The sequence below is a fragment of the Eutrigla gurnardus genome (assembly GCF_963514095.1).
Source record: "Eutrigla gurnardus genome assembly, chromosome: 8".
NCBI classification, from domain to species: Eukaryota; Metazoa; Chordata; class Actinopteri; order Perciformes; family Triglidae; genus Eutrigla; species Eutrigla gurnardus.
Genome location: NC_139922.1, coordinates 4,192,882 through 4,214,109, shown reverse-complemented (window position 1 = coordinate 4,214,109; position 21,228 = coordinate 4,192,882). Strand labels below are relative to the sequence as shown.

Sequence of the window (21,228 nt, the reverse complement as noted above, 5' to 3'; positions counted from 1 at the left end):
TTGGAAGGTGAACCTTCGGCCAGGTCTGAGGCCCTGAGCACTCTGGAAGAGGTTTTCTTCCAGGATCTCTCTCTACTTGGCCGCATTCATCTTTCCTTCAATTGCAACCAGTCGTCCTGTACCTGCAGCTGAAAAACACCCCCATAGCATGATGCTGCCACCACCATGTTTCACTGTTGGGATTGTATTGGGCAGGTGATGAGCAGTGCCTGGTTTTCTCCACACATACCGCTTAGAATTAACGCCAAAAAGTTCAATCTTAGTCTCATCAGACCAGAGAATCTTATTTCTCATAGTCTGGGAGTCCTTCATGTGTTTTTTGGCAAACTCTATGCAGGCTTTCATATGTCTTGCACTGAGGAGAGGCTTCCGTTGGGCCACTCTGCCATAAAGCCCCGACTGGTGGAGGGCTGCAGTGATAGTTGACTTTGTGGAACTTTCTCCCATCTCCCTACTGCATCTCTGGAGCTCAGCCACAGTGATCTTTGGGTTCTTCTTTACCTCTCTCACCAAGGCTCTTCTCCCACGATTGCTCAGTTTGGCTGGATGGCCAGGTCTAGGAAGAGTTGTGGTCGTCCCAAACTTCTTCCATTTAATGATTATGGAGGCCACTGTGCTCTTAGGAACCTTGAGTGCTGCAGAAATTCTTTTGTAACCTTGGCCAGATCTAGGCCTTGCCACAATTCTGTCTCGGAGCTCCTTGGGCAGTTCCTTTGACCTCATGATTCTCATTTGCCCTGACATGCACTGTGAGCTGTAAGGTCTTATATAGACAGGTGTGTGCCTTTCCTAATCAAGTCCAATCAGTTCAATTAAACACAGCTGGACTCCAATGAAGGAGCAGAACCATCTCAAGGAGGATCAGAAGAAATGGACAGCATGTGAGTTAAATATGAGTGTCACAGCAAAGGGTCTGAATACTTATGACCATGTGATATTTCAGTTTTTCTTTTTTAATAAATTTGCAAAAATTTCTACATTTCTGTTTTTTTTCTGTCAAGATGGGGTGCTGAGTGTACATTAATGAGAAATAAAATTAACTTTTTTGATTTAAGCAAATGGCTGCAATGAAACAAAGAGTGAAAAATTTAATGGGGTCTGAATACTTTCCGTACCCACTGTATAAGCCAATGAAATGTCTTTTTCACAACTGGTCTCTGCTGCCCTCAGCTGGCCAAAAATCAGTTTCAGGCTTAACTCAGTGCAGCCACTTTTAATGAAGACTGATAATATCAGTTTTAATCCTGTCAAGTCAACGTGAACTATGTCTTATCTGCTGTCTCTGGTTTCTTCCCTTACAGGCAAGGTGAAGACATGGTGATGAACGAGTGTGTGGGTCATCTGCTGAGGACCAAGAACTCAGACTTCTCAGACGGAGGTGTAGCGTCGGGAGTAGCTGTGCTCGATAATCCTCTCCTCTTCTGAGAATGAACATGCTGGGCCTTTAAGAATAAAATGGACAATGATGAAGTGTATCTTTGAGTCACGGGTTCTTTGGCTGCTTTACCAGTGACTTTATTCAAGAGCGGCTGGACAGAAATACCAGCAGTATTGACTCGAGAGAAGCCTCCATTCCTCCAGGACTCCTCCTGCTGTTAGATGTGATGCTGTCGACAAATGTCTTTGTTGTGATTCAACAAGGGGTTATGAGGACCATGTTTGTTCATGACAATTGTGTTCAGGTTGAGTGCTGCTCTGAAATACACACAAGTTTAATGATAAAAACATACATTTAACATAATAACATGTTCATTGTATAGAATACAATAAATCCTGCAGCCTTCATTTAACTCGAATGAAGGAGGACCAGTTTAGATCCTAATCTATAATTTGTCAATAATAGTATATCTTTTAAATATTCAGATTTTTAAAAAGCTTTGCCGTCACTCATTTAGGGAGTCACTTTTCTTTACTATGGATGTACCGTACTAAACATTTGAATTTGTGTTTTGATTTTGCACAAAAACCCTAAACCCAAACCTGTGTGGGGCTGACCACCACGTCGTTTTCTGTACGACGACAACAAGGATCCCTTGGATGCATTGAGAGGGTCTGAGTTGCTAACGTTTGGGGAGCAGATTGCCCTGTATTTATAGATGCACATCTCTTAATAAAACTTTCAAAATAAATAATGAAAATAAACAAAAATGTTCTTGGACAGCAGTTGTTTGTATTTGTATCATTATATCAGTAGAACTATGCTGAGTGCTGCATGTTTTTATGATTGAGACAAGCAGCTAATAATAAAAACATGCATACAGATGTTTTTGTGCCATTTTGCTGTGATTTCTTGAGTCCACAGTGTTTCAACTAAAACATTGGCTGAGTCAAATGAAACCAATCCTTGTTTAGTAACGTTTGCAGCAGTTCCCTCTTCACATTTAAGAATGCTGTAGACCAAACATTAATGCTCCAACTGTGACGACAAATCATTCCAATAATACTAATACAAATTTAATTGATTATAATTATTTTAAAGCACTTCTTGTAAAAGTATGTCAAGAGCTTTAAGGGGAAAGAACAGCCAATTGCAATTCTACAGTTGTGATGTTGTGTTTGATGGCCATTTTAAGATTTTGTTTTCATTTCTTCCACTGGGGTTAAAGGGTATGTCACGTTAGCCTATTAGCTAACGCAGTTTCTATCCCCTCAGAGATACACAACACCAGACTGAAATGAGTTTACACATTTTATTGGAAGGGCCAGCAGCCACACACACACACACACACACACACACACACACACACACACACACACACACACACACACACACACACACACAGAATGAGCAATGCCTCAGTACCCCATACAATGGCTAACGCCCACCCCCATGTACCCACCCAGGGTTACTTATAGGCTAGTTGGTAGTTATCAGCATTTAGGGACAAGCCACAAGACAGGCAAAGCATTCAGCAAAAACCAAGACAAAAGAAAACACACCAATTAGGCTACAAAATAAACCAAACCAAATCACACAATCACTGCACCCCACCAGTGGCGTGCACAGGTAGACACTAGGTGGTGCTAAAGCACCTGCCCTTGCCCTCTGGACCAAGCAAGTGCCCTTTTGAAAGTTCGTTTTTTTCACACAAAGAAACACGAGACAATCCGGTCAATTTTCAAAATAAAAGCAGTGTGAACGCGCCTCAGTTGCCAAGCTGCAACTTGAATTTATTTGTCTCTGTTGTGAAGTAGCCGGTCTCAACGCCACACAGCTGGGCATAAATTATTGGCTGCTCACCTGCTTAACAAGCTAGACGCTACCCAAAATCAGTAATAGATATGACATGATGATGACCACCAGTAGAGTTTGTCATTGGTCTGATTATCAGACATAACTGCTCGAATTTTGCAATTAGAACTGGCATACTCAAGCTCCCCCTCACCTGACTTATTGAAGGAGCTTCTGCTTGAGAGAAATAAATTTGACACTTTATCAACCAGTGAAGCAGAGAATATGCTCTGGAGATCCCGACATACACACTATGAATTTGGTGACAAAGCCAGTAAGATTCTTGCCCATCAACTTAGACAAGTGGCTGCCTCACAACTTATCACAAAGATTCAAACAGCTGATGGTTATACACATGACAATAAAATAATAAATGATATGTTCAGGGACTACTACAGTTCAATTTACTCCTCTGAGCATGACTCTTGTCCCACATTTGACGTTTTTTTTCAAAATTTGAACAAGCCCACTATTAACGAAGAGTCTAAGAACATATTAGAAAATCCCATCACCGCTGAAGAACTGAACGTGGCTATTAAAACACTTCAGAGTGGAAAGAGTCCGGGGCCGGATGGGTTCCCATCCGAGTTTTTCAAGAAATTTTCCACCCACCTAATCCCTCACATGCTAAACATGTATAACGAGTCTCTTGATTTAGGTGTACTGCCCCAAACGCTAAGAGAGGCATCTATATCCTTGATACTGAAAAAGAATAAGGACCCTAATCATTGTGAATCTTATCGCCCCATCTCATTACTGAATGTAGATGTCAAGATTTTAGCCAAGGTGTTAGCATTGAGATTGGAGAAATTCTTACCCCAGATAATTTCCCCTGACCAAACGGGATTTATAAAAAATAGATTTTCTTTTTTTAATATTAGGCGACTTTTAAACATTATTTATCATGATTCAGATCCTACCACCCCAGAGCTTATCATGTCCATGGATGCTGAAAAGGCCTTCGATAGGCTGGAGTGGGGGTATTTGTTTATGCATTGGATAAATTTGGCTTTGGAAAACAATTTATTAATTGGATCAGACTTTTATACAGTATGCCAGTAGCCTCGGTTTGTACCAATGGGATGCACTCTGAGTACTTTGCAATTTCTCGTGGAACAAGGCAGGGCTGCCCTCTATCACCTCTACTTTTTGCATTGGCCATAGAGCGCTTAGCAATCGCAATAAGACAGGACACGACAATGACTGGCTTATTCAGGAAGGGAATAGAGCAAAGAATTTCACTTTATGCAGATGATATGATTCTGTATGTTTCACACCCGGACATATCTATGCCCAGGATCCTCTCCATCCTCGAGAGCTTTGGTAAAATCTCAGGGTATAAAATAAACCTTCAGAAAAGTGAGGTGTTCCCTATTAACTCCCTGGCCCGCTCTTACTCTTTCCACACATTTCCCTTTAAGGTTACTCTTGACCAGTTCACATACTTGGGGGTGCAAATTACAAACAGTATAGGCAGACTTTTCAAAGAGAATTTCAACCCACTAGTAACCAAGGTAGAGCAGAATTTTAAACGCTGGATGCCTCTACATCTGTCACTTGCTGGTAGAATAAATGCTATAAAGATGAATGTTTTGCCCAAATTTAGCTATCTTTTTCAATGTCTTCCAGTATATATTCCCATGTCTTTTTTTAAACGCCTGGACACTCTTATATCCAGCTTCATCTGGAATAATAAGAGTCCACGATTGAGCAGAGCCTATTTACAACGTCCAAAGGTGTTAGGTGGTATGGCTCTGCCCAACTTTCAATTGTATTTGACGCTATTGACCAAAAACAATATTCCATAGGAATTTTCATAGACCTGAAAAAAGCATTTGACACTGTTGACCATGATATTTTAATGGCTAAACTGGAGAGATATGGCCTTAGGGGTGTAACATTACAGTGGGTCAAGAGTTATCTACACAAGAGATCCCAATATGTTAAAATTGGAGATAACACATCAATGAACTTGGACATAGTCTGTGGGGTACCTACAAACTAGTACCTACACTGGACTTTATTTTTTATCTTTATTTTTACTTTTCTATTTTTAATTTTTACTTCTCTTTTCCCTCGGACCTTGTCTACATGTTGAGACTGTTGCTCTATTGTGATGAACAATATGGACATGTGTGCAGACACACACGTAATCTGTATGCACTGGACTTCAGCTCTCTGTACCACCTACTGCTGTAACATGTTATGTCAAATGTCACTAGGAAAAGGAAAAGTTATGTCAAATGAAAAATGCAATGAAAAGAAAAGATTCTGATTCTGATTCTATCCTGTGTGTAATGGGGGCGGGACTAGATAAGCCTTGGCTTCTCCCGCTTTCCCTTTCGGCCATGTGTATTTTTTGTTACTATGTGAAAATGATGTGTGATGATGATTTAACTGACATGCCCGAAATAAACAAATAAATAAAATAAGTATTATTGGGCTGCTAATATTCGACCTATTCTTCATTGGCTACATGAGGATCCAGGTGCTGACGCCCCCTCATGGTGCACTCTTGAGGCTAGATCCTGTGCCCCGTCCTCATTGTCAGCATTAATCCACGCTCCTCTAGCCTCAGACACCGCCCTGTATACAAGAAATATCATAGTCAGAACAACACTTAGAATATGGAAGCAGGTCCGCCGGCACTACGGATGGCATAGTTTTTCACTGAGATCCCCTATCCATGCAAATCACATGTTTCCCCCCTCTCTTCAGGACAGTGTGTTTCTGCAGTGGCGAAACAGAGGGCTGCGCACACAGCAGGACCTCTTCATAGACGGCTCCTTTGCCTCCTTTCAACAATTGCGCACTACATTTTTTATTCCGCATACACAGTTCTTTCGATACTTACAATTGCGTGATTTCATCCGCAAACAGCTGCCTCATTTCCCAGAACGTCCCCCGAGCTCTGATATAGACTCTCTTTTGGCACCTGTGCAGTCATTTAAAGGTATAATATCTAACCTATATAGTGCACTTTCGTCCCAAAAAAACGTATCCCTTGACACCATTAAACATAGATGGGAGCAGGATTTAGGTGAGACCATACTTAATGAAACTTGGGATGCAATATTAAAAAGAGTCCACACCTCCTCTATCTGTGCAAGGCATGGACTAATACAATGCAAAATATTACATCGAGCTCACTGGACCAAAGAGAAGTTATCAGAGAAATTCCCAGACATAGATCCAGCGTGCAACCGTTGTAAAGGTTTAGGTCGGGGTAGGTTTAGGTCGACGTGTGGGGGGGGGGGGGGGGGGGTCTCTGCCGATGATTGACGGGGGGCGATCGTCTGAGACACCGGAGTGTCGATATTTACTTGACCGCTAGAGGGCGCGCTATTTTGAAACGTAACATATGGTCGTAATTCGGTGCTTGACACACGACCTATGTGGTCGTTTTCTCGAGGAGGACAGTCTGGACTTTCTGGCTTTCTGTACCCTGCTCGCCCGTCGCTTAATCCTTCTGAAATGGAAAGATGCCATCCCTCCATCCCACACACTTTGGATCAGAAATATTTTATATTATATGAAATTGGAAAAAATAAAATACACGCTTAGAGGTTCAACTGGTAAATTCAATAAGATTTGGCAACCCTTTCTGAGATATGTGGAAGAGAAATCACAGCTGGATGAATCAAGTTAATTAGGACAACCACTGACTTCACTATGTCCAGATGACAACCCGCTTAAATACTATCCTGTATGTACTGTACTTAATGTTTTTTGTTTTCTTGTTTTTCTGTAATATTCTTTCCTTTTCTTGTTAATATGTCCCTTATTATGACATGCCTAACATACATTGTCTTAGATTTACTCATCTGTTTTTTTTTAATTTTTTTTTATCGTTATTATTACTATTTATTTATGTATTCATTTATTTTCACTTCATGGGGTGGGGACTCTGTTCTGAGTGTTCCTGTATCTATGTGTTTTATTGTGAAAAAACCTTAATAAACAAAAACAAAAAAAAGAGTTTGTCATTGGTATCCTACAGCATGTGAATCTATCTGTATACTTACTTAAGATGAATATTTAGTAGGCTATTGTGTAGGTTTACATTAGGCTAGGCCTACATAATTAACACTTGCAGTAATGTATTTGCTAAATGACAAACAGGCAATACCCAATTGCCTGCAGAAAAAGTAGCCCTGTGCCTTGTTGAAATATAACCAAACAGTCTTATTCATATGAATAAGACTGTTTGGTCTCTTTTTATTTACCAATTGCAGCATAATGCCTAGAAAGGAGAGGATAAGAAGGGAAAAAGAAAGGGAGCTACAGCAGGCAGCCCAGGAGCAGCTCTGTGGGAAATAAAACAATAGCATATAACGTTCAACATGTGCCTGTAATGTTTATTTATTTTTTAAATCTCACACTGCTATAATAAGGCAGCCGTCAGTTCTACATGCCGCATAAAGTGCCCTTATTTTTCACTGAGCACCTGCCCCCCAAAATGTCTGTGCACGCCACTTCACCCCACGCAGGGCAAACTCCAGGAGTTACATAGCAATTGCAACCCACCACACAATTTAGAATCAGAATCAGAAATTTAAAAGTTATTGCTGCAAGAAGCAGTGGAAATTCGTCTTTGACGTGTTCACAGATGTACATAGAAAAAAAAAAAAAACAATTTAAAAACACAGTTAAACATAAAAACAGCAACAAAATATAATAAAAATAAATAGAGTGCAATACGTACAATGAGGACATTAAAAAAGATGTTTGTCCAAGCTAGTGGGACCCTGTAGCGAAGGCCTGAAGGAATGAGTTGGAATGAGTTGTGGAGTGGATGTGAAGGGTCATGTATGATGGAGGTGGCTTTACGTCTGACTGCCTGTGTGTGGAGGTCTGAGAGGGAGGACTGTGTGGTGCCTGTTATTTTACTTGCATGTTTGATGATGCGTGACAGTTTGGATTTGTCTCTGACGGAAAGAAAGGTGTACCAGGATGAGATGTTGTAAGTGAGGACTGACTCGATGAGTGATCTGTAAACAACTGTTAAAATCTCTTTGCACACATTAAAACTCCTCAGTTTCCTCAGCAAGAAGAGACGTTGTTGTGCCTTTTTGTAGGTGTGTTCAGTGTGGACAGAGAAGGACAGGTTCTGTCCACCTCAATGCCCAGATACCTGAATTCCTCCACCTGCTCCACCTCCTGCCCTTTGATCTTCAGTGGCTGCAGTGGGCTGCAGCAGCACAGCTCCTTGGTCTTAGAGATGTTAAGCTCTAAGAAGCTCTCCTCAATGAGAGTGATGAGTGAGTCCACCTGCTGGTGATATGCTGTTAGGCTGTTAGAGTCCGTCAGGTGAGCCACCAAGGCCATGCCATCAGCATATTTGAAAAGTGTCATATTGTCCAGGTTGCAGGTTATCTTGTTTGTGTAGATGGAGAAAAGAATGGGTGATAAGACACAACCTTGTGGGACCCCTGTGTTTATGATAATGTTGGTGGATATTTGGCCATTGACCGTTACATGCTGTGATCTGTCCTGTAGAAAGTCTCTGATCCATTTAACCAGTACCGGGTTGACCTGTAGTTCAGTGAGGCAGTCTGATAAGGTGTTTGTGTCCTGACACACTGTCCTGCCCCCCGGCTCTCCCAAATGCAGACACCCCACAGCAATGTACATAAATAAGGGGGCGTGTGAGGTCCTTGCCCACCCTCCCAGGTAGGTGTGCTGTCTGGCCAGGTGGGGGAAATAAGTCCAATTAGGTCACAGTCTACACTCACAAAATCCCAATAGCACAGAATGACTAAGAATCCCCTACAAACCCACTTCTATCATAATACCGGGCCCCGCATTAGAAAACTACAAATCCCAACATCAAAATCCTACAATCCCCAGCACAACCAACCAGCGTCCAATCAACGACCAGTCCATTCCCAAGTGGGCGGGGGAGACCCGATCGCCGCTCCACGCTCCTCGGCTGGCTTCTCTGGTTCCTCTCACCTCATCAACCTGACAAGACAAGCTTGATCTTCAGTATTCTTACAGTGGGTTTTTTCTCAGCATCTTTGACAAACTTATTTTCTAATAGTTTTCTCGTGTGGCATACTTTTTTTGTTATTTACCTGTGTTCTGTATTCCAACATTTAATACTCGGGGAAGTTATACAGATGAAGTTGCTTCACACGAGTCAGGAAAGAAAGAGTCAAATAAGTATACAAATATAAAGTAGAGACTAATATCCCACCATCTAGCATTTTATACAATCACACAGGACATTTGCATTTTCTTCTAAGCATGTGGGGTTTGTTGTAAAAACTAAGGGCCAATCAGAGGCAGGAGCCAGGCATTTCCCATCATGCCCAGGTCTTGCTGTTAAGAGCAACTGCGACGCCTGGCTCCAAAACCTGTGGCCGCCTTGATCTCGTGAGACATTGTTCATGAAGGGAATTACGTCAGGATCACGTTGGACACAAAACTAACTGGCCTTATTCCATAAAGAGATTGTTACTGTTCTTTATATAATTCCATATTGGAACAGTTTAATAGACAATGTGCCTTGGAAGAAAGTTTGGCCTTCCAAATACGTACTTACTAAGCAGAGAAGTCCGCTGTCTTTGACTTCATCTAAACTCATCTGATTTCAGATTTCTGTTCTTGTTTTAAGGATGGTTTCGTTGGTGTATTGGAGTTAAGAACTGAATGTAATTAATTTTGTCTGCGTATTGATTAGCCTAAACGATCTCTGTCGATTCCCTGGTTTATGAATTGTTTGTTATTTATGTTTTTATGTTGTTGCTGTGGTCTGTGTGTGTGTCTGTGTTGTATGTGTATGTATTTGTCAGAAAAATGACAAATGTCTTCAATAAATTTATTACAAGTTACAAAAAAAACACAAAACTAACCAGCATGCATTGTGCGGCGATCACCGGCGATCGGTTCTGTGCAGGCCCGACTCATCAAAAAGTAACCGGGAGGGAGGGGGCCAAGATGGCGCCACTGTAAGACGTATTTTCGGTGCTCTGGCGAATTCTAACTCCATTCAAGATTTGGACTTAATTGCCCAATGCCAAGAGGCATGTAAATAGTTTTCTACTGTTAAGAAGAACGTTATGAGGTTTGTTTGTGAAACTTTGACCCATTTTTGACTTTTCTGTGAGTTTTTTTCTGAACTTCGTCGTTGAGATAACGTTGCTAAGCTAAGTTAAGTGACTGACGATTAGCTTGACGTCTGACTGTTAGCTTGGCCTCCTTAATTAAAATATAACTCACTCTGCTGACATGTCGACTACTGAGGAGAAAATGGATATAGAAGGGACAGTGGACAATTTGAAACGAGTACATGACTATGCCAAACAACAAAATGTGGATGCTGACGAAGACGTCCCACTGACTCAAACGCAGCCCTGCTGCAATTAATAAACTGTCTGAGTCTCAGCACTGCTTCATGGAGAAACTGGTATCCATAGAGAAGACTGTTCGCCAAAACTTGGAGAGTATCCAAACTCTCTCCACCTCCCTCCAAACTACAGAGAAGAAGGTAGAGGAGCTGTCATTAAGAGTGGATCCTTTGGAGCCACAATTCAAAGCTCTGTCGGCTGAAAATAAGAAGCTGACGGAAAGGGTGAGCGACATGGATGCATATTCCAGGCGATGGAACCTGAAGATATCCAGAGTTCCTAAGTGCGAGGATATGAATATATATATATATATATATACACATACATACACACACACGCAATATATTAAGTTTTTAATCTACTGTATAATCAAAATTGTTACATACAGCCTTCTCTGGACGTTTTTGTCCCATTGACTTCCAGTATAATAAAATTTTTTCATCCCATCGATGCTGCAGCAAAAACATCTTTATTTCTTTTTTAAGGCTTTCAAACTGAAGCTAGGGCTTCAAAATTGTACGGTAGTTTTTATTATATCTCAGCTGATTTTTCCTTTTTGGGCATACATGCACTTCATATCATTTTTCCTTTTTTTTCCTATGGAGAAATTACACACAATGTTTCTGTTTTCCCTTCCCACTGTGTTCTGGAGCACTGCAGGCCAATGGAATAAATGTATTCAACTGAAATGGCGTTGGCTTGTTCTTATGGATGTAGAGTGTGGTGTGAATCTGTGAATTGAGAAATGAGTGTGTGTGTGTGTGTGTGTGTGTGTGTGAGAGAGAAGAAAATACTATTTCCCATGACCTTCCCATTCACTTCATTCAGTAACAATCTAAAGGGTTAACATTCTATAAATGAATGAATATTTTGTATTTATAATGAGGAGAGAAGTTGGTTAAAAGAAAAAAACAAGTGAAACACAAAATGATCAATATACAAGGATTTTATGGTGAAATTGCATGTGGACACTTTTGTCCACGAGGGGTCTTTTTGAGGAGAGTACAAGGGTTAAGGAGAAATTCATTTTTAAAAAGAGCAGCATTGTTTTTTCTTACAATGGAATTCTTCTATTTTCCTATTTTTTATTTCCACTTCTGTACTTCATGACAACGCTGCACGGTGGTGTCGTGGGTAACACTGTCGCCTCACAGGTAGAACACCTGAAACACAGATCACATAACTCAACTGTACACAGTAGTGGGGCTTCCATAATAGGTAATGGCTCATTGTTGTACTCTTTGTTGAACCCTGGAGTTTGTTCACATGGTTGACACACTGTATTTGTACCCTGTACTGTAGTTTTCATTTTGTATGACCCTCTCCTGCACTTGGTCCCACTCTTGTGCAAAACAAATGTTTATATGTGATTTTGATGATTTAGGGCATGAGCTCCATCAATTTAAGAGAGTGGACAGAAAAATACAGTCGTGAGGTTAAAAAAAAACAACTCTAACAAATTATGTACAAATGAAATGTTTATATGATTTTCAAGTAAAATACATTTACATTTAGGTCATTTAGCAGATGCTTTTGTTCCGACTTACAATAAGTACATTTGTCAAAAGAAGGAATCAAAGAAACCACATAGTATTATTGCTGACAGAGTAAGAGCTTAAAAAATAGAACAAGTGTTAGGTCCTCGTCTGAGTAAAGTAGTAGCTGTTCAGCAAACATACCTTAAGAACAACAGTGCTATGATCAAAGTGCTATAGGTAAGAACATGGGGGTGTTAGTGGGTCATGCTATGCAGAGTCGAGGTGAAGTCTGAACAGGTTAGTCTTGAGCCATTTTCGGAAGATGGCAGTGTCTCTGCTGTCCTGACATCGGTCGGGAGTTCGTTCCACCACTGAGGACCAGAACAGAGAAGAGTCTGGACTTTGCTGAGCGACATTTGTTTGATTTCAGCGATGGTGGTACCAGCCGGCCAGCTGAAATGAAGTTTATGTCGATGAATTTCACACGTTTATAAAATGTTAACGTTTACACAAAAGGAGTCGCTGGTTAAAAACATCATTAATAAAAAAACATCTCAAAGAAATGAAGTGAATTCTGAACCACCAGAGTCTGTGACATCAAGTCAGTTCAACATCTTTTACAGGTCCTGAGTGTGGAACCAGATCCTGGATGATGAAGTGATGATCACGGCTTCACGTAGTTCCAAGAAGCTCCGTCTCAGAGTCGTCAGGAGAACAAGAAGAACTTGACTGGAACTTTACTGCCGAGTCGGCACATGTTTCTAGTCAACACTCGACATGCTGAAATCCACCTCTTCCAACCGGGTCAAGGAAGCTACCGTTCATAAGCTCGGTACGGAGCATAACACTAGTCACACAATCCGGAGTATGGGCCCAATCCTGCCTGGACCTGGACCGGATAGTCTAGTGGGAGTGACCTTTAAGTGTTCCCTTGGTGTCGCCGGGTCCTGGACCACGCTGAGTCCCGGACCTCGCTGGGTCCTGGATGTCACTGGGTCCCGTACCTCCCTGGGTCCCGTACCACAGCGAGTCCCGGACCTTGCTGGGTCCTGGATGTCACTGGGTCCCGTACCTCCCTGGGTCCCGTACCACAGCGAGTCCCGGACCTTGCTGGGTCCTGGATGTCACTGGGTCCCCTACCTCACAGAGTTGCGGACCTCGCTGGGTCCTGGATGTCACTGGGTCCCTTACCATGCTGGGTCCCCTACCTCACTGAGTCCCGGACCTAGCTGGGTCCTGGATGTCACTGGGTCCCATACCTCGCTGGGTCCCGTACCGAGGCGAGTCCCGGACCTCGCTGGGTCCTGGATGTGTGCGTGCTGATCAGACGCTGCAGAGGAGTCTGGTGGGATGAAGGGACGAGGCTTTCCTTTATCTTACTTTCCATCTGCCAACATGAAGTGATCGATACATAGAGGGAGAAACAGAAGAGACATTAAATAAGACGCCTGTTTGAGACACATTTACCAACAGAGAATTTAAATCGACGTACGTACCTGATATATTCTTACCCAGAGTCGACATCCTGAAATCCAAAAGCCAGAAAAGCATAAAAACAGAAGTGAGCATCGAATGAGGAGAAACAAATGTTCCACTAATGGATGCAGAAGGATCACGAACCTGAGATCACAAGGACAACAACTGTAACAAGGAACAACGAGAAAGGGATATAATGTAAATGTCTTCTTAGAAGAGCTCCACAGATGACATCACTGGTCGTACTTCCTTCTGTCAGCTCTACTTGGGATTCTGGGCACCTGAAAACAAAAGACTTTAGGCTTTAGGAAGCTAGAGGTCATTAGAGCTCCAGGGCAGAAGAGCCGGCGGTTAGAAGAACAGTCTTACTTAGTCCAAACAGTGCAGTCTACACCATGGGGGGAAAAGGATCCTGGCTGACAAGGTTCACACACCGTATCACTTCTGTTGGTTCCTGAAACACACAAGATCCACAATAATCCTCATCACCTCTCACACTGGAACATTACATGAACACTGGTTCCCTGTTCTCCTGTCAGACTAGTCTGAAGGGAAGCTTTCTCACCAGGTTCTTTGATCATGTGACCAGCTGGACAGCCTGTATGCTTCTGTGCCAAACTACATCCTGTATCTTCCATGAAGGCTTTGCAGAAATATCCTGCTGTCACATCACACACGGTGTCAGCTGTTGGCGTGCACTCGTGCAGGGCGAAGAGGCCGCGAGCTGAAAGCAGAAACACCGCCGTTAAATGTTCATGCAAACACGTTCAGGCAAACTTAAAGGGCCAGCGTGTCGGATCTGGAGGCGTACAAGTCATCAGCATGCTGGATGTTTCCATTCACAGCCTGACACCGTGGAGCATGGGGTGCTACATGGGGGTGAACAGTTCATGGGTACAGGAAGGAGGTACCTTGGTCACAGGAGCTGCAGGGGAAACACTTATTCCGGCCGTTGGGTCGGTACATGAAGGTCTTGTCGTCACAGGGCCGGCAGATTGTCCCAAAATCTACTGTGCAGTCTTTTCTAACATGGAAACCTGTTCAGACAGAAAAAGAGGTCAGCAACCAGTGTTTCCCACACTTTGGCTGTGTTCGAAATGCCATACTAACGTCCTACTCTTACTTAATTGTGACGTAAATTTGAGTACGTAGTGCGTTCACATACAATAGTATGTGGATTTGTGTACGTGAGAAATGCCCGGATGTATACTGCATTGGCAAGAATTTCTGAGTACAGCGGACCTTGGTTAAACTACTCAACTTCCCCAAAATGCATTGCGGCTCGTCTGACTTCACAAGTTTTGGATAATGGCGGACGATTGCGGTGATTCTGGCGACAGCCCGACACAAACCGCGTACACATGTAAGTATACTGTAACATGACTTTTATGTTTCCAGCTGACTTTTAAATCGTATTGATAATGAACGTGACTTTATTGTTGTTGGAATTGTACGCTAACGTTACGAATCGAAGGTCCTGCCAGCCGGCTAGCCTACTGACGGTAATTTACCATAGAGGTTAGCGAGCGTAGGCGGATCGGCAAATGTGCCGTTTTTACCGACGTTAACTAAGAAGATGGTGCTTATGTTAAAATGTGGTTATATATTTACAAACGGTGGTTAATAACGCCGTGCACCGTTGTCCGTTAAAGGGACGGATGCAGACACCGGGCGCCTCATTCAGTGGGGGGAACGATGAGGAGACGTTCACCGGCAGGAGGAATACTGCTCTGAGAGGCTTCACTTAAAAAATGTGGTGTTAAATGTTGTGATTCTCATATGCAGGGCTTAACTGCTACTGTTGCATATTTAGCTGCTCAATGATATAAGGTTGAACACCAGCGTATATAGATGGGAGATGTCCTGCTCTCCTGAGATGTCTACCTGAAACGTTCTGTTGAACAGCAAGAAATCATCAATGAACTGTAACACTTTTCTACGTGCTGTTCTTCATATAGGATGTTTATTGAAGAACATTAGATGGAGGGAAGGTGGAGCCAGATGGACAAAGAAGAAGTGGGAGAACATGAAGCAGAAATACAAGGTGAGTTGGAAGCAGTTTAAAGTATGGAACACTACATTCTTGATGTGAAGCATGAAATAAACAAGATGATATTGTTTCCAGAGAACGTCTCCACTGCTCTAGAGTCCAGTGGCGGCGTGCTTTACACCACTGCATCCAACGCTTTGCATTGCACTTGCTGATGTATGGCTTGGATGCAGCTGATCGCCATGGAAACCCATCCATGAAGCTCTCTACACTGTTCTTGAGCTAATCTGAAGGCCACATGAAGTTTGGAGGTCTGTAGTGATTGACTCTGCAGAAAGTTGGTGACCTCTGTGCACTATATGCCTCAGCATCCGCTGACCCCGCTCCGTCATTTTACGTGGTCTACCACTTCTTGGCTGAGTTGCTGTCGTTCCCAATCTCTTCCACTTTGTTCTAATCCCACTGACAGTTGACTGGAATATTTAGGAGGGAGGACATTTCATGACTGGACTTGTTGCACAGGTGGCATCCTATCACAGTACCACGCTGGAATTCACTGAGCTCCTGAGAGAGACCCATTCTTTCACACACGTTTGTAGAAACAGTCTGCATGCCGAGGTGCTGCTTTTATACACCTGTGGCCATGGAAGTGATGGAACACCTGATTTATATTATTTGGATGGGTGAATACTTCTGGCTCACAGTCTGGTTATCAGACCGTTGGTCTTAACCTTGAACAACAAATAACTGAACAATATGAACAGCTGAACACAATTATAACTGTTACCATGACGATCACATGTAGAATTTAATTACATGTACGAATATAGGCTGATTGAATGTCAAATAACGTTCAGTGTTTAAATAATGACAGCAGGCTACTTCCTGGATGGTACATGTAATGAGCAGTGGAATAACTGGAATGAACACATTTGTTTCCCAACTAACGATCACGGTAAACATCAGCCAGGATGAAGGGAAATCCCGGTTTAATCCTTATCTAGGTTTTGTGCAACAGGCCTCCGTCTGTAAATCAGCCCTGAAAGCCTCCACAGGACACAGTAAGCTAACTATGTTCTTGTTGTTTACCTTCTCGGCACATCGGGCAGCACTGTCCTTCCATCGTTGTATATTCCCTGGAAAGACAGCAGCGTCCTGCTGCCAGCAAGGCAGCAATCCAACCTTTTAAAGAAACAGTAACGTTAGTATGAGTGTTTATGCTAGCAAACTGATATCTTCACTTTAAATATATGGCTAAGCTAAGGTTAGCTTAGTAGGCAGTAATGCTAGTATCAGTGTTTACGGAATGGGGTTTAGGCAGCAAACGAGTCGGTTCTTTGTCAAATGAAGTTTTCAGGAAGCTCGTCTTGTTCTATGGTGCCTTCTTGGAGGATTTACAAGCCGTCACCTAAAATCCAACCACTTCCTCTCACAAGACAACATGCTTGGTATCAACATGAAAGACATTAACAGTGACTTCATTTTGAACAACCTGATACTTTTGGCCAAATTCTTCATCCAAACTTCCAAATGGAGGAAAACTAAACCTTTTCTCTTTTAAAAGGAACCTTAAGGCCAAATCCTCTCAGAGCTTTGAGACTTATGAAAGCGTAAGATTATGGTTACTCCTCGTAAGTGAAATATGCCGCTCCACTGCCCGTAGACCGATCCATGTTTGTGACTGGTCAAATGCTGCAACGCCTCCTCTTTCATGTACACGCACTCATAGCTGGAGAGGGAAACCCTGGGTTGACTTAACGAGTTGATAACCAGGGTCATGTGACCACTTATCTCTGATCGCCTTGGTTAGGGTTACTTAAAGTGATGGTTCGGAGTGAAATGCACCCTAGGTCATTTCCACCATGACATCCAGCCAAACACCCCCTCGGAAGCATTTTTAGCGATGGTCAGCATTGGTCAAGATAGGGCGATCAGCCGAATGGCTTAGTACTAGCGCTATAGTACATAGTGTATATCTCGTAAATTACCCCACTAATAATTAGGGTTGGGCACCAGGATCCGGTTCCAAATAGGAACCGGTTCCTAACGTCAGGTTCCGGAACCGTTACGAAGATGTTTGAATTTAGATTATTTTTTTCGGTTCCTAAATGCCCGCACTAGTTTGTTTATGCGGTTTGTTGCCAGTCTGCTGAACGGAGAAGAAGAAGCCGCTGAACACCAACGAAGAAGCGTCCACTGGAAGTGTTTGCATAACCGAGCAAGTCGAGCATGGATAGCGTGCTTCCGAGGGGGTGTTTGGCTAGCTGTCTTGGTAGAAATGACCTAGGGTGCATTTTACTCTGAACCATCACTTTAAGCTGGATAACTGAAAGATACCCTGGTATGTTGAACTCGCTTCGTTGTACAGTACGGAAGCCCTAAAGGGTCATGCATACATACATTTTATTTCCTCCGTTTTCCCGTGATAATGAGACAATTTTTATCCACTTTTCCGTGATAATGAGATAATTATCATAGGAGCTACTGTAGTGGCTAAGGGGTTAATTATTTCTGCAGCCTAAGGATATATCTAAGATATCTAAGTTACCATGTCAGGCTGTGATTTAAAGGCCCTGCACCTGGGTTCATGAGTCCACACAAACTGTGTACACCATTATGTCATAATGGCCTTGAGGCCTGCTGCAGTGAGGAGAGGTTTAGGAACGCTTTAGGAAGCTAATGGGGAAAAACCCTGCCAAAGTGTGACAGCTGGGAGAGTTCCAAATGATGGGTGGGGAAATTATGACAGTCATTGTTTTTTAGGAAAATAAGATCCTGATTTGTAGAAAAGGTGAGGGTGGCAACCTGACATGGGCGTGGAAATCCTGGGTTCAACAGCATATAAACCGAGGACACGGGGCTCTCGGGCGCTTACCCCGGGGTAACCCGTGATGTTTGGATCCTGTATTGGCTAATAAACATCTCTTTTTCTTTGGATTAAAGACTGGCTGGACTTCTTTTCATCTGCGACTACAATTGTGAGACTATCTGTTAGATAGTTAGTTTATCTGAAATGGACCTAGAAATTATGTAGTTGAAGGTTTTTCGCTACAACACTACAAGGACCAAAACCCTGATTTTTTACAAAAATAAGCCGTCCTCAGAGCTGAACGGAGAACATTGATCTCTATGCACAGCCGGCAGCCAGGCGAGTGCACAGGGACCGTCTGCAAATTGCAAGACAAGAGCAAGACACTGCAAACAAAAATCAATAACTCCACTGTTATAAAGTACAGAGACTCCAAAATCACTACACACACCAAGGTCTCCTCATTGTCATACTACAATAGCTGTTCTGTGCAATGCAGACTGAAAAAACCCTAAAGCATGACACCAGAGACAGGCTATTATGTTGCAGGAAACTATTTAATTTAACAGAAAGAGTGAGACAAATAAGATTAGTGTCAGACAAGAAACCTAAATTTAAGATCAGAAGAACTTCAGATCAAGCAACAAGCAAAACTGTCAGTGGAAGTAAAAACGTAGAATGTAGACCAACACAAAAACAACAGAAACTATAGTTAAGCCTCTCAATAGGTCTAAGACTTAGGAATACACAATTTTTCAAGTGATTTCTTCAATTATTTAAAAAAAAAATAATAAAAAAATAACCATAGAGACCACCTGACTGTCATAAGAGGACGTTATGATATGTCTTGGACATGTAGCCTGTCAGTTTTGTTATTTTAATTTCTGTCTTTCTCTCTGTTTCTGTCTAATCTCTTGCTCTCTCTAACATAATAATAACAACAATAATAAATATAGCCGCAAGCAGCAATCTGCGGGTTCTAACCTCTTTCGCCCAAAACCGGCCAACCTGACCCTCAAGGAGACCCTTGATGTATGTAGTGATTTTGGAGTCTCTGTACTGTATAACAGTGGAGTTATTGATTTTTGTCTGCAGCGTTTTGTTCTTGTCTTGCAATTTTGCAGACGGTCCCTGAGCACTCGCCCGGCTGCCGGCTGTGCATAGAGATCAATGTTCTCCGTTCAGCTCGGAGGACGGCTTATTTATGCAAAAAAAATGGGTTTTGGTCCTTGTGGCTCGTAGTCTATGATATGACGGTGGGACAGAGGCATCATTTGTGTTTGCACAACGTTTCACTTCTGATTTATTGATCCCGGAAGTTCGAATCTGTGAATATCGAAGTTCGAATCTGTGAATATCTTTCCAACTTTACCGAACTTGAAATTATCTCGTTATCACGGGAAAACGGATCAACATCTCGTTATCACAGGAAAACAGGAAAATTATCTCGTTACAGGGCTGCCAACTTTTCAACAAACCTTGGAGTGAGATTTGGTGGGCCAACCAAGATTTTACCGCATACACGGCCATATTTTGTTTGGCCCATCCAGCATCATTACCATACAGCAAAAACATTTTTTAATACTGTTTATCAGTGGTTCTCAATGTATTAGCCTAACTCAGAGTACAAATAGAACCTATTGACCCAACAGTAAGATACAAGACACAACATGGCTCATTTTGTGCACGTTTACTTTGGGATTCTGTATAAAAAATAAAGTAATCAAATACCAAAATCAAGTCCTTGAGAGCTGTGTGCTCTGTTGTACTTCTGTACTTGTTCTGTTCTCTGCTCTATTGCTTCTTTTAATACTACCCCTACTGCTACTGCTACTATACTACTTCTAACACCAAATGCAGTTGGAACCCAAGGGCTGCACCAGATTTCTGCCTAAAAGCCTATTAAGGCAGTTTTTTCTGGCCACTGTCGCTGTAATGCTTGCCCCTGGGTGATGTTGGGACTTTGAAAATATATTGACTCTGAACATCATGAGCGTATTCTAGTCCTGCTCAATGTGTTAAGTGTCCTAAGATGACTTCTGTTGTGATATGACACTAGAAATAAGATTGAATTAAATTCTGACCATAGACAGTATGTTCCAACCAAAGAGTAGGCTGAACAGGGCGAGATCCGAGCTCCACCCCTTCTGAACTATGAAATCCGTTTTCATTTTTTCCAGATTCTGTGTTTATTTTTTCCCCAAGATCCGTGTTTTCTGTTTTATTAATGCTGTGTCTTAAAATGAGCATTCTTTCCATCAAATGGTGTGTAATCATGTGGTTGATGACTAAAAATGCAATAAATCAATAAGAAAATATGAAAAATGTTTTGAAGAAAAATTCTAGTAGTCCTAATCCCTTGTGATTCACAGAAAAATGTGCATAAAATATGTAAGTGTATGTTCAATCATTTATGGAGGAGTCACAACATACCACCCACTTTTTCAAATCCCCACAAGGATTTTCACCATGTCTTAAGTCTGCGCATGTGTAGATCCACTCACCGCTATTTAAGTTTCACTTTCAGTTGTGAATCAGTTCATTTCTGACTTTTTCTTCTCTTTCGGCTGAGGCGCGGTGACAAACACTTATAATGTAGAGAAGACGCTGATGCTCCGAGAAAACAGATAACACAATAGATTTATTTTGTTGCTGGATGGAAACTTCAGCGTGAGAAACCAGGGTTGTGGCGTGAGAGAGTGTGAAACCAATCTAATACGTGTGTCTCACGGCCAGTGCGTGAGAGTTGGCAGCCCTGCCGTCGTTATCACGAGAAAACGTAGGAATTATCTCGTTATCACGGGAAAACGGATCAACATCTCGTTATCACAGGAAAACAGAAAATTATCTCGTTATCACGGTAAAACGGAGGAAATAAAATGCATGTATGT

The 21,228-nt window shown here is 42.2% G+C and overlaps 1 protein-coding gene across 3 annotated transcripts in view; it reads right to left on the bottom strand.

Annotated features, from left to right (window-relative positions):
- The window catches only part of LOC311016674 (tumor necrosis factor receptor superfamily member 14-like), a 38,874-nt gene that overhangs the window by 17,415 nt on the left and 231 nt on the right, over window positions 1-21,228 (bottom strand). Inside the window, exons 1-9 of one of the 3 annotated variants that reach the window (XM_084014538.1) lie at window positions 20,842-20,872; window positions 16,618-16,710; window positions 14,450-14,575; window positions 14,104-14,262; window positions 13,908-13,992; window positions 13,683-13,819; window positions 13,559-13,587; window positions 13,356-13,449; window positions 11,515-13,066 (exon numbers count right to left, since the gene is read on the bottom strand). The exons of 1 other annotated variant lie outside the window; for it this stretch is intronic. In XM_084014538.1, coding sequence (XP_083870664.1) covers window positions 12,966-13,066; window positions 13,356-13,449; window positions 13,559-13,587; window positions 13,683-13,819; window positions 13,908-13,992; window positions 14,104-14,262; window positions 14,450-14,575; window positions 16,618-16,651 — 765 coding nt within the window. In that variant the 5' untranslated portion in view covers window positions 16,652-16,710; window positions 20,842-20,872 and the 3' untranslated portion in view covers window positions 11,515-12,965. One more of the 3 variants, XM_084014539.1, reaches the window with a different exon arrangement.